General features: G+C 42.8%; 1 protein-coding gene across 2 annotated transcripts in view; it reads right to left on the bottom strand.

Moving 5' to 3' along the window:
- The window catches only part of GADL1 (glutamate decarboxylase like 1), a 604,742-nt gene that overhangs the window by 249,494 nt on the left and 341,796 nt on the right, over positions 1–13,452 (bottom strand). For both annotated transcript variants that reach the window (XM_063922280.1, XM_063922281.1), the window contains exons 9-11: positions 8,020–8,136; positions 2,695–2,759; positions 2,523–2,604 (exon numbers count right to left, since the gene is read on the bottom strand). In XM_063922280.1, the coding sequence (XP_063778350.1) occupies positions 2,523–2,604; positions 2,695–2,759; positions 8,020–8,136 (264 nt within the window). The remainder of the gene's footprint in view (positions 1–2,522; positions 2,605–2,694; positions 2,760–8,019; positions 8,137–13,452) is intronic.

Consider the following 13,452-nt stretch of genomic DNA (forward strand, 5'->3'; position numbering starts at 1 on the left):
AAACAAATTGGGACTTTATAATTTGCTTTGGAGCGAACCAGCCACACTGGTCTTTTGGATGTGGACATCTGTGCAATATACAATTGGGATACAGTATATGGCAGCGTGTAAATAATATCAGCAGTGAGAATAATTCTTTTATGAAAATATGCATTGCATTTTTTATGCTTTTATTTTATGTGATTGAATAAAATGTTTATATAGTAATGATCGGTATCTAGCGCTCTCTTGTGATATTGCATGTTTCACAATTACTTTGTATCTATTTGAGTGTCGCAGAATACTCATGTGGGAGCAGCTATAAGTATATAGACATCAGTATATCAATTCTATTATATAAATTGGGTGACCAACAGCTTTATTTTGTGCCTTATATCAGAGCGCCTGATTTGATAATTTTAGGAGTCATAATTATCAAGCACTATAGTACATTGCACAACACACTGTGTGTTTGCTACAGTAGTCAAATATAGTTGTGCAGTGATCAGCAGAAAACTTTCCCACTGTGAGCAACCTTTTTGGGCAGCCCTGTAAATGGGCCAACATAATCAGCTAATTTCAGCCAATAGTTTTATTAGAGAGTTCTATTTATTATCTGCATTGGTTAATAGCAAGTTGGCAAGTGTGTGAATCCAAGACATTATGTTTAATGGTTAACAAATCAGGTTGATGGGTAAACATTGGTGATTGTAACTAAACAGTAACACAGATGGAAATTAGAGAGTTCTTCAGCACTCTATCAGACAGTGAGATACAAGACCGAGCTTATTATACATCAATATGTATCAGGGAAACGTAACTGTCATGAGGTAATGTTCTAAGCAATTAACTATATAATGAAAGGCAGTGAAAGATACAATTGCATACTTCAAACCATTCATTTGAAATAAAGGAACAATCGTTTTTATGCTTTTAGGTTTTGCGAACAATGATAAAACAATGATTAACTTGATAATTTTGAGGAAAATCTAAGAAAAACATTATTCTACAAAGCCTGAAAGTACTCCGGCTGCTGTTACCTCTACAGAGTCACAGATGTCCAACTTCTGGACAATAGTACTTACTTGTTGTGCCAGAGGCAGGTAGGGGTCATAGGGCTAAGTTTGTGATATAACCTATGGAATTCCTCTTCATATGCCTGAGGCTAAATGATTGCTGCTTCTTCAGCAAGTAATATTTATTTAGTACCTTATAAAATTCTAAATCTGTGGCTTTGGCTTCTATTTGTTTTAGCTAAGTTAGTTATCTTGATGAAATTTCATCTTGATGGAATTTCTAATCCCGTAACTATTATTTTTGTAAAATACTTACCTGTCCAGGGTTTTATTAATGACGCTGTTGGGTCGATTCCTGACTTCTTGTTGGCTGTGCTAAGCCTTATGTGCAGGGCTGGTTTGCCATTAGACAAACCTTAAAGGTTTGGAATAGGATGCCTAAAACAATGAAGGAGTAACATAATGTCACTCATCCAATGTTTTTAATGCCAGTAGCATGCACCCACAAAGACCCCTGACCAAAGCAAAAGCATCCAGCAGCAATTTAGTACATGCTGCTCCTCAATGTCACTACTGGATTGGAAGTTTTGCGATATCACAGCCAAGGGCCACATTCCTAGTTTAAGAACCCACATTTTGCGTTATAGGTTTAGGCTTCGTAATATTGGTGCTATTGATTGGATTTTTCTGTTTCTGCCTGTACATTTGTACCTGATATTGTTTAATTCTGCTTTTCTTATTTTGACCTTGATTTTCATTACTTTCTTTGTTGTGTTTGACATGGCCTATGTCCTCTTTTGTCTTTTTTATTCACTGATGTCCATCCTGGTGATTGACATTAGTTATGTATACAAAAATGGTCAATGAACATGGAGGTCTATCGGAAAGAGGACTGATGAAGGCAGAGACCACTATTAACAATTCTTTAATGTTTGATCTACAGTCCCTACCCCAGGAGATCATTGCAAATATATTTCAGTCATCTATCTGAATAACATATGAATGCATCTGTACTTATAATCGTAACTGGTCTTGGAGTTCTTTGGTATTTAGGATATTTTTAGTTTATCCAATTAAATTTCAGCCTCATGTGATTAATCACTTTAAAAACATTGTGTTAATTTCTGCTACTTTGCATAAGTCTCTGAGTCTAGTAGACAAACTAGCATTTCCTGCATTGAATTAAAAAAAATTACATGTATGAGCAATCAGCAGCTCATCCCATTACAGTCAAAAGACACCATTATTTTAAGCAACACATTGCTCAATCAGAGCCTGACAGTTGTCATGCTACGCTACACAGTATTAAAAATCACCTGCGTAGATCACCCCAATAGAACAAGCTGCTGTGCTGCAAACAGGTAATCGTTGGTCAGCAACTAATTGCCCCAACCAGATGAAGATTCTACTTCAGCTTACTGTACATTGTTTATTTGTCATCATAATATTAGATTTCGTATGTATTTTTGTTTCATATTGAATGGATATTTTAGTGCAGCAAAAATTATACTTTATTGTTAAACTCACAGAATTGTCTTTCACCAGCAGGGCGCAGCACTGGATCCCAGCCATTAACATTTTATGAGGATTCCATGCAACTGAATCAGCCCTAGTTGAAAAGAGATATGTCTACTATCAAATGAACTGCAATGCAGCCAAAATACTTCACACAATTTTTGATGAACAGATCTGCATTTACCTGTTAATGCCGTGCAACAGTTTCTTATATTTTCTTGACATTAATGCTGATCCTCCCCAGGATGCCTGTCAAAAAAACAACAACCAAGATATCATGTATGATATATACAGGAAATGATATGATAAATTATTCATTAAATATTACTTCCAAGGCATCATAGACCAATACTAACTGGTTGACGTTAAAGTGACCTTGTGTTAAAGATATATGTTGTTAGTGGTTGCCCATTCATCTAAAAATGGACAGGAAATCAGGTTATTATAAACCCAGAGAGAGAGAGAGAGAGAGAGAGATAGACGTAGTATGAATGAAATAATGTGGGAGAAATGGTTTTCTCAGATTAGTAAGAAGTCAGGAGTCGGCATACCACCTTATGCAAATTCATGTCACGGTCCTTAGCTTCAACTTCCTAGATAACTTCTCTACTGTACCTGGCTTCCCCACTTTTTATTATGACCTCCCCCTCTTATTCTAAGTCACGTCAATATCCCACTGGACAATCTAATAGATTTCACTGCCTCCAAGCTACTCTCCCCCTCTTTTCCTCTTTTAACCTCATCCCATGTAGCTACTTCCCTTCCCATTTCAATAGTTACTATCTTGACCTAGATTTTTGCCATGATTGTGCCATCTCTCCTTCTACCTGTTGGTGTTCCTCAAAGGACTATTCTTGGACCCCTTCTCTTTTCCCTTTACACTTCCTCCATCGGAAATATAATTAGTTTCTTTGGCCTCCAATATCATATACAGCAGTGGTTCCCAAACTGTGTGCCGTGGCTCCCTGGGGTGCCTCGGGACACTTGCAGGGGTGCCTTGGATTGGTGGTCCAGGACCAATTCAAATTATTTATGGTCAATATAATAGGCAAAAATAGTGCTAGTAGCTGTCAGTCATAAAATATGTGGACAAACAGAAGCAAATCTTGTCCCTCACCACACAATTGAGCCTAAGTATGACATATAAACACAATCTACTTAATTTAATATTTCTTTCTAAATTTCTCAATAAGAAATTTTTGGCCTAGGGGTGCCGTGAAAAAAATTCTGATACTCTAGGGCGCCGTGATTAAAAAAGTTTGGAAACCAACGATATACAGTATATGCTGATAACACCAATATCTACCGCTAGTCCCCTGACCTCCCTCTTATTCTCACTTATGTTTCTCACTGCATTTCCATCTTCTCCTCCTGGATGTCCCAAAATATTCCCCCTCCTGCCCCCCTCTTTTGGTGATGTCATCACCATTGCTTCTATCCCTCATGTCTGCTGAATTTTTACTATCTTCAATTTTGCTCTTCCTATAGCCAGACTCTCAATTCTGCTGCTTCCACCTCCAAAATACTTCTTGGATCCGGCACTTCTGTGGGGCCATCAAAACTCTCATTCATGCTTTCATCATCTCACGCATAGACTACTGTCACCTCCTCCTCTCTGGCCTCCATAAAAATCATCCTTCCCCATTTAAATCAGTGCTTAATGCTGCTGATCATCTTATTTTTCTCTCACCATATAGCATTGACCTCCCCCTTTATAACCAGCAACACTGGCTCACTATATCCCTCTTGAACCAATTCAAATTCTATATCTTCACATATATAGCATTTAACAATTTCTTCCCCATTACATCTCCAGATTCATTTGTGTCCACTCTCCCTCCTGCACTTTCTTCCACTGATCACTGTCTCACCCACCTCATGCTTATTTCCTCTCACGCTTCTCTCTTAAGATTTCACTCATTGTGCCCCTTACTCCCTTGTCTGATCAGACTTTTTACTCGTTTCCAGCGCTTTAAACATGTCCTAAAGGCACATCTTTATATTAATGATTACCAGCCTTCCTCATCAGAGCTGGTGAGAGTCCTGGTGGGCCTGGGTGCTAGTGGGGGGCATGGCCATAGTCGGAGGCATGGCTACACGTATTCATTCTCTTAACTGTGTATGCTCTGGAGGCATAGCTATGGCATAGTGTGGTGATGTGGCCATAGCATAGTGGGAGCAGAACTATTCTTCCCTGCAATCCCAATCACTACCTTCTCCTTCCTCCCTCTCATTGCCCCTGATCTTCATAACTTAGTCTCACCTCCTCTACTCGTCAACAATGTATCTTTCCCAGTTCACCCTCCAACTGCTCAGCCATTCTCCTAAGTATGTAAGCTTTCATAGGATAGAGCCCTCCAACCTCTTGTTCTCCTTCTTGCGCTATCCATGTCACTAGTACTAGCAAATAGTTAAGGAGCAGTAGGAGACACATAAGTGAATCATGTGTCTCCTACTGCTCCTTAACTATCTGCTTGATTGGGTAAAGGATCATCAAGTGTTAAGCTTACTCCCTCAGTGACTCACCAGTGCATGTTCTTAGGAACAGTTAGTAGTCTTATAAGTGTTCATGTTACTCAACCTCCACAGTCTGTGGTGTCTTTTTGCATACTAGGGGCCCATACATCAGCAAACACAATTTATCGTTTCGCAGATTTGAAATTTATTTCCCAGATATATTGTTCCCTCAGTACATCTAACTTTGCCCATACATTACAGATATTTTTCAATAGTTTGCAGATCATTTTCAGTTAACAGTCCAATCTTGAAAGACACATCAGTTTACTAGAAACGGTCTGCAGATCTGCTGATTGTTGCCCATACACTAGCAATCTACAGTCCCAAATCTGTGAAAATAAACATGTTGAAACACCCGATTTAACAAACCCAATCAATTTGTGGCTGAAATCTGCGATTTGTGAACTCCATAGATTGCAGATTTATTGACACAATCATCTGAAAAATATCAGATTATCCCAATTAATCACAGGTGTATTGGCCCCTTTAGTCACAACGCAATGTAACATGTCAGGAGACAGTGCTGATTAATTTGATATATGACGCTTGTGTATCGTGGGTGACTGAGTCTGTATACGGAGCACAATGGAACTTCATACCTCCCAACTTGCTGCTTTGTCAAAAAGGGACACATGCTCACACAAGGGGGTGGGGCCTATGAAAGGGGACGTGGCTTCACGGTAGGACCCACGATCGTGAGCCACGCCCCCATTTCCATCACTGAGGGGGCATGCCCAGCGCTCCGTGAGCTGCTGGCATGCCCCCTCTCCTCCTGTCTCCACTGAATAGACGCTGTGCTCATGAGCACAGCGTCTACTCACTGCTGCTGTGCTAAGTGAGTGCAGGGGCCTCCCAACTGCCCCCTCCCCCCACCGCGGGACACTGCGGCCCGCGGGTGGGACAGTCCCAAAAAAACGAGACTGTCCCGCGAAAATCGCGATAGTTGGAGAGTATGGAACTTGTATTATAAAACAGTGACAACAATAATTGAATAACTGCAATCAAATAAAGTGTTGAGAATGATATGGATACTGAGCATTGTTAACGTAGTAAGGATAAAATCAGTTGAAATCTGGATCTGATCTTTGTAAAAGTAGAAAGGAAGAAAATCTGAAGCTTAGATATGCACCTACTGTGTCTTGTGAATGAGGAGAACAAGAGGTGAAACTTTCCAACCTCCTTCTTTAAAGGTGCCAGATTTAGAAAGAAAAATGAGCTGGCACAACCTCCACATTAACAATATATATATATATATATATAACTGAATTGTAACTGGAGTAGCCGAGTGGAGATTTTAACAGAAGTTGGAGATTGAGGCCCTCATTCAGCATGGATCACATTTGTAAAAGTACCTGCAGGCAGCTATGCAAATGCATCCATACTAATGCAAAAGCAGTAGGAGGTGTCAAATCATACTTGCCTACCTGACCCTCTCCATGAGGGAGAAAATGCTCTGTTCCTGGACTTTCCTGGTAATGTATGATTGCCATCACCTGTGGTGAGCTAGTTAATTGATAAGAAAGGTGTTTCACCTCAGGTGATGACAATCATACATTACCAGGAAAGTCCAGGAACAGAGCATTTTCTCCCTCATGGAGAGGGTCAGGTAGGCAAGTATGTGTTAAATACTTCCTTGCTGCATTTGCGATCCCAGCACTGCAACTGCATCCCAGCAGTGCGACCAATGGTAGTGATGTTCCCCTCAGCTTAAGCAGGCTGGCTGTCGCTAAAGGCCTTGCAGGTCAAGAAATCTGCATCTGAGACAGACCTCGGCCTCCCTACTCCGTGGAAAATGGGGGTGACATGCACCCATTTCCGGAAACACGTCCGTCTCCACCCCCAAATGCCTCTGCGCTGTTTAAAAAATGTGAGTCACACGCAGGACCCGCTCTGCACATGTGCACAACATTTCCTGCATCTGCGCAGTTTCCGAATAATTGGGAATTTGAGCAGGGGTTCACAGAAATGATCCATAATGAATAAGGCCCTTAGATTGCAATTTGCCTTTGTGATAGTCTATGTCTCATATTATAAATAAATAATAAGTTGGAATACAAAAACATTTTGCTTGCAACTATGCTTTAGAATAAGAAGTGCTCAGTTTGCGGCTTATTTAGATTTGGAATTTCATCTGTTTTGTGAGCTAAAATAATCATTACTGCACTGTGGATGGAGGGATGGTGGTGGTGATAATAATGATGATGACTACAAGCAACACTATCTAACCACTTCTAATGGGCTGATTTTGTAATTACTCCTCCAGCTGATAGTACTTAAACCATTAGTATAGCAGCTATATTATGTATATTACCTGGTTGGCATTAAGTGAGTTCTTTGGTTTTAATTACATTTCATAAAGAAAAACAAGTTACCGTACATGTATTAATAACTGTCAAGACAATATTCTCTTTTGTGTATATGACATTTCATTATTATAATATATTGTGTACAACTAGATTAATTTTAGTTTAGCATTTACTACTAACACTGGGCATTATTCTGATTTGGAAGTAAAGCAGAAAAATAATACAAAAACAAAACAAGTAACTGCACCTGGGCAAAGCCAAGTTGCACTATAGGTGGGGCAGATGTAACATGTGCAGAGATATTTAGATTTAGGTGGGGTGTGTCCAAACTGAAATCTAAGTTGCAGTGTAAAAATAAAGCTGTCTAACATTTGTGGGCTACATGCAAAAGAATCCAGTATTTACCCTGCACAGAAAAAATGTAAATGTATTTGCTCCCCTTGCTTGGTAACATGGTTTGTTCCAGATCAGAATCAGGTCCACTGTCAGGTCATATTTCTATGCTATTAAGGGGAGTAAGTATGCACACTTGTGTGTCATACAACTAGTTAAAAAGCTACTGTTTTTGTCATCATGAGTTGACTTCTGTGTGTTTTCCTATGGACAAAGCGTCCAGCACTAAATGAGCCCCTTTATAGCATTGTTTATCTATTCTGACCAGTATATTGCATCATTTAGTAACTTACATCTACATGGAACCAAAGTTTATGTTTCTCACAGATGTTAGCAATATCATCCAGTGGATCAAATGCCCCTAACACTGTAGTGCCTGATGTGGCAACGACAAGGAATGGCACAGCTCCCTGTAAAATAAAAGGATACAGATTTTTAAAAAACAACATACATTTTGCTCTGATCATTTTCCTGTGGAAGTGGACATTGTATGATGGGATTTATTTCTTCATGTGATCAATTTTTCTGTCATCATTTCTGCTTGTTGATATTGGTTTAAAGCTGACGTTTATCTTTGCTACGGCCGTCACCTCTGGCTGCAGTGATTTCCCAGTATGAATTAAAAAAGTTGGCCAAGATGATTTACAGTATTCTCCAAATATATAGTCCCAATCCTCAAAATACTGAGCCTTTTATGGCCTTTGTTGTATAGATGATGTTTTTTGAATACATCTAAGGGCAGAAATAGAGGCTACAGTAAAAAAAATTAGAACCTGAAGTAATCATTGCCAGTAGTTTGGTCCTACTCTGAGACCCTGGCTGTCATTAGATTATAGAGGTGTAAACTAAATGCACAGATACAAGGCTAGCCCTTTACTGCAATCACACACTGCTTTCTTCACTTCTTCCTATGTCATCCACTTTTCCTATGCAGAAATATAATCCCTGTTCTCCATCTTAATTGTACATAATGAGGTATACCAAGCAAAATCTCAGAACGCCATATGGCCTTTTCTTGGGTCTCTACAGAAGTAGTAGGAAGGAGGGTCATGACCATGAATATTAGGGAGCTATTGGTCTATGTACTCCACCCATAATCCATCTCCCCTGGGGCCAGAGGTGGATTGGCAAACTGGGACAGAAGGAAAGGAAACAGCTGGGATGGTCCCTTGATCCCCTCAGCTGAGCCAGTTCACACTGCCAACTGGCAGTGTGAACTGGAGATAAGGTGGTAAGAGTAAAAGTCCCAACCAACCAGCTCCTAATTGTCATTTTTCAAACACAGCCTGTGACATGGTAGTTAGGAGCTGATTGGATGGTACTTTATCTCCATCCACTATATATTAATCCAAGGCTTAGTAAATAAACCCCTATATCTGTGTGTGTCTTGCATGTGAGCTTGTGTGTGTGTGTGTGTGTGTGTGTGTGTGTGTGTGTGTATTTGTTTGTGTGTGAGTGAGTGATATTTATATTTACCTGTGAGGAAAATAGGTGTAAACTATGTAGAAAATTTTCATACAAATCCAAACCAAAAAAATCCCTTGCAAGATCTAATTCCCCTATAGGGAAAAACTTCAGAACTATCTTATTTCTGAGCAAATGGGTGCAGGCCGGGCCTGTATTATATTGCTGCTGCTGAAGCAATGACTGTGACTTTATTGTTCAAAGTACCACCTATTCCCCAATTCATCTTATGCTTTTAAGATTAATGGGGCCCCTTCTTTTCCGTGCAGGACTGTGCTTATACCTCAGTCAGGGGGCATGGCTCAGGTAAGAAGGTTCTGAGTTGTGACAAACACAAGATATTAACTCCAATGCAGAATCAATTAATATGAAGTGTGAGAGAGCACACGGTCAGCTACGTAACCATTCACCTGCTAAGCATGGCACTATTATACCGGACATGAAGATGAGCCTGAAACAGTGGGGCAGATGTATTAACCTGGAGAAGGCATAATGAAGTGATAAACCAGTGATATGTGCAAGGTGATAAAGGCACCAGCCAATCAACTCCAATATGTAAATTAACAGTTAGGATCTGATTGGCTGGTGCCTTTATCACCTTGCACATATCACTGGTTTATCACTTCCTTATGCCTTCACCAGGTTAATACATCTGCCCCAGTGTGTGGCAGTAATCAGTCTGTATTGAACACCTTTCATTTGATGTTGGGATGTTTTTAATGTGCACAGGGGGTATCAAAATATATTCCCAAATTGGGCATATTGTATATGGTGCCAGTGGGGGACATCATATAAGAACTTATATTGCAGTAAATATTAACATTAAATAATCTCCTGGATAGGTCAGAAACAGAGTTTCACTTATTACATTTGCATAATGTAAAGATGCGACAAGTTAAGCATAATGACGCAATGTGTACAGCTGACATCTGCATTGAGAGGTGCACATATCTGGTAATACCTCATACAGAGGCAGGCTAGTTGTGTTAATGTGCTGTGGTTGTGAGGGAGTGAGCAGTGAGGTGTGATGGGGCAGTGTGAGGCATCATGTCAGCTCGTTGATATTGGTTTTAGGCTGACGTTTATCTTTGCTACGGCCATCACCTCTGGCTGCAGTCATTTCCCGGTATGAATTAGAAAAGTTGGCCAAGATGATTTACACTATATAGTCCCAGTCCACACAATACTCAGCCTTTTATGGGCTTGGTTGTATAGATGATATTCTGTAAATACATCTAAGAGCAGAGATGGAAGCTATAGTAAAGAAATGTAGAACCTTAAGTAATCATTGCCATTAGGTTGGACAGTCCTACTCTGATAGCTAATAGAGATGTAAACTAAATGCACAGAGAAAAGGCTAGCCCTTTACTGCAATCACACACTGCCTGCTTTCACTTTTTCTTATGTCATCAGCTTTTCCTATGCAGAAATGTAATCCCTGTTCTCCAGCTTATTTGTCCATAACGAGGTATACCAAGTAAAACCTCAGAACGCCATATAGCCTATTCTTGGGTCTCTACACAAGTAGTAGGAAGAAGGTTCGTGACCATTAGGGAGCTATTGGTCTATGCGCTCCAAGTGCAAGTGCAGAGCTAGAATGAGCTGTGGTTGCGAGGGAATGAGCAGTGAGGTGTGATCGGGCAGTGTGAGGCATGAGAGTGGCAGTGAGCTACAGGGGGAGCAGTGAAGTGTGAGAGAACTAGAATGAGCTGTGGTTGTGAGGGTGTGAGCAGTGAGGTGTGATCAGGCAGTGTGGGGCATGAGGATGGCAGTGAGTTGCAGGGGGAGCAGTGAAGTGTGAGGGAACTAGAATGAGCTGTGGTTGCAATGGAATGAGCAGTGAGGTGTGATGGGGCAGTGTGAGGCATGAGAGTGGCAGTGAGCTGCAGGGGGAGCAGTGTAGTGTGAGAGAACTAGAATGAGCTGTGGTTGTGAGGGTGTGAGCAGTGAGGTGTGATCGGGCAGTGTGAGGCATGAGAGTGGCAGTGAGCTGCAGGGGGAGCAGTGAAGTGTGAGAGAACTAGAATGAGCTGTGGTTGTGAGGGTGTGAGCAGTGAGGTGTGATCGGGCAGTGTGAGGCATGAGAGTGGCAGTGAGCTGCAGGGGGAGCAGTGAAGTGTGAGGGAACTCGAATGAGCTGTGGTTGCAAGGGAATGAGCAGTGAGGTGTGATGGGGCAGTGTGAGGCATGAGAGTAGCATTGAGCTGCAGGGGGAGCAGTGAAGTGTGAGAGAACTAGAATGAGCTGTGGTTGTGAGGGTGTGAGCAGTGAGGTGTGATCGGGCAGTGTGAGGCATGAGGATGGCAGTGAGTTGCAGGGGGAGCAGTGAAGTGTGAGGGAACTAGAATGAGTTGTGGTTGTGAGGGTGTGAGCAGTGAGGTGTGATCGGGCAGTGTGAGGCATGAGGATGGCAGTGAGTTGCAGGGGGAGCAGTGAAGTGTGAGGGAACTAGAATGAGCTATGGTTGCGAGGTAATGAGCAGTGAGGTGTGATTGGGCAGTGTGAGACATGAGAGTGGCAGTGAGCTGCAGGGGGAGCAGCGAAGTGTGAGGGAACTAGAATGAGTTGTGGTTGTGAGGGTGTGAGCAGTGAGGTGTGATGGGGCAGAATGAGGCATGATGGTGGCAGTGAGCTGCAGGGGGAGCAGTGAAGTATGAGGGAACTAGAATGAGCTGTGGTTGTGAGGATGTGAGCAGTGAGGTGTGATTGGGCAGTGTGAGGCATGAGGGTGGCAGTGAGCTGCAGGGGGGAGCAGTGAAGTGTGCAAGAACTAGAATGAGCTGTGGTTTTGAGGGTGTGAGCAGTGAGGTGTGATGGGCAGTATGAGGCATGAGGGTGGCAGTGAGCTGCAGGGGGTGCAGTGAAGTGTGAGAGAACTAGAATGACCTGTAGTTGTGAGGGTGTGAGCAGTGAGGTGTGATGGGGCAGTATGAGGCATGAGGGTGGCAGTGAGCTGCAGGGGGAGCAGCGAAGTGTGAGGGGACTAGAATGAGCAGTGGTTGTGAGGGTGTGAGCAGTGAGATGTGATCGGGCAGTGTGAGGCATGAGGATGGCAGTGAGTTTCAGGGGGAGCAGTGAAGTGTGAGGGAACTAGAATGAGTTGTGGTTGTGAGGGTGTGAGAAGTGAGGTGTGATGGGGCAGTATGAGGCATGAGGGTGGCAGTGAGCTGCAGGGGGAGCAGTGAAGTATGAGAGAACTAGAATGAGCTGTGATTGTGAGGGTGTGAGCAGTGAGGTGTGATCGGGCAGTGTGAGGCATGAGGATGGAAGTGAGTTGCAGGGGGAGCAGTGAAGTGTGAGGGAACTAGAATGAGTTGTGGTTGTGAGGGTGTGAGCAGTGAGGTGTGATGGGGCAGAATGAGGCATGAGGGTGGCAGTGAGCTGCAGGGGGAGCAGTGAAGTGTGAGGGAACTAGAATGAGCTGTGGTTGTGAGGATGTGAGCAGTGAGGTGTGATTGGGCAGTGTGAGGCATGAGGGTGGCAGTGAGCTGCAGGGGGGAGCAGTGAAGTGTGCAAGAACTAGAATGAGCTGTGGTTTTGAGGGTGTGAGCAGTGAGGTGTGATGGGCAGTATGAGGCATGAGGGTGGCAGTGAGCTGCAGGGGGTGCAGTGAAGTGTGAGAGAACTAGAATGACCTGTAGTTGTGAGGGTGTGAGCAGTGAGGTGTGATGGGGCAGTATGAGGCATGAGGGTGGCAGTGAGCTGCAGGGGGAGCAGCGAAGTGTGAGGGGACTAGAATGAGCAGTGGTTGTGAGCAGTGAGGTGTGATGAGGCAGTATGAGGCAGGAGGGTGGTAGTGAGCTGCAGGGGAGCAGTAAGGTGTGAGGGGAGTAGACTAAGATGAGGTTGTGGCAGAGTGAGCTGCGAGGTGAGCAGTGTGGTGTGATGGGGCAGTGTATGCAGTGAAGAAGCAGCAAGTTGAGAAGGTGATCAGTGAGGTGTGATGAAGATGTGTGAGGTGAGCAGAGTGAGCTGTGATGGGGCAGTAAAAGCTATGTGGTGGGCGGTGAGATATGGAGGGAATTAGCAATAAGAGACCATTTGAGGGGCCAATGAGAGAGCTATGGAGGGGGCAATCAGGGAGATATGCAGGGATGGGGCAATGAAACAGCTTTCAAGGGAGTAATCAAGTAGATGTGGAGGGGACAGCAATCAGATATGGAGGAAGATGACAGTGAGTGAGCTACGTTCACTGGTCATACCTCCTGTAGCAGCACAAAATTGGCCCTTCAGAAATTCAGCTCCAGGGCCATACACACCTT

Source organism: Pseudophryne corroboree, chromosome 5 (assembly GCF_028390025.1).
Source record: "Pseudophryne corroboree isolate aPseCor3 chromosome 5, aPseCor3.hap2, whole genome shotgun sequence".
NCBI classification, from domain to species: Eukaryota; Metazoa; Chordata; class Amphibia; order Anura; family Myobatrachidae; genus Pseudophryne; species Pseudophryne corroboree.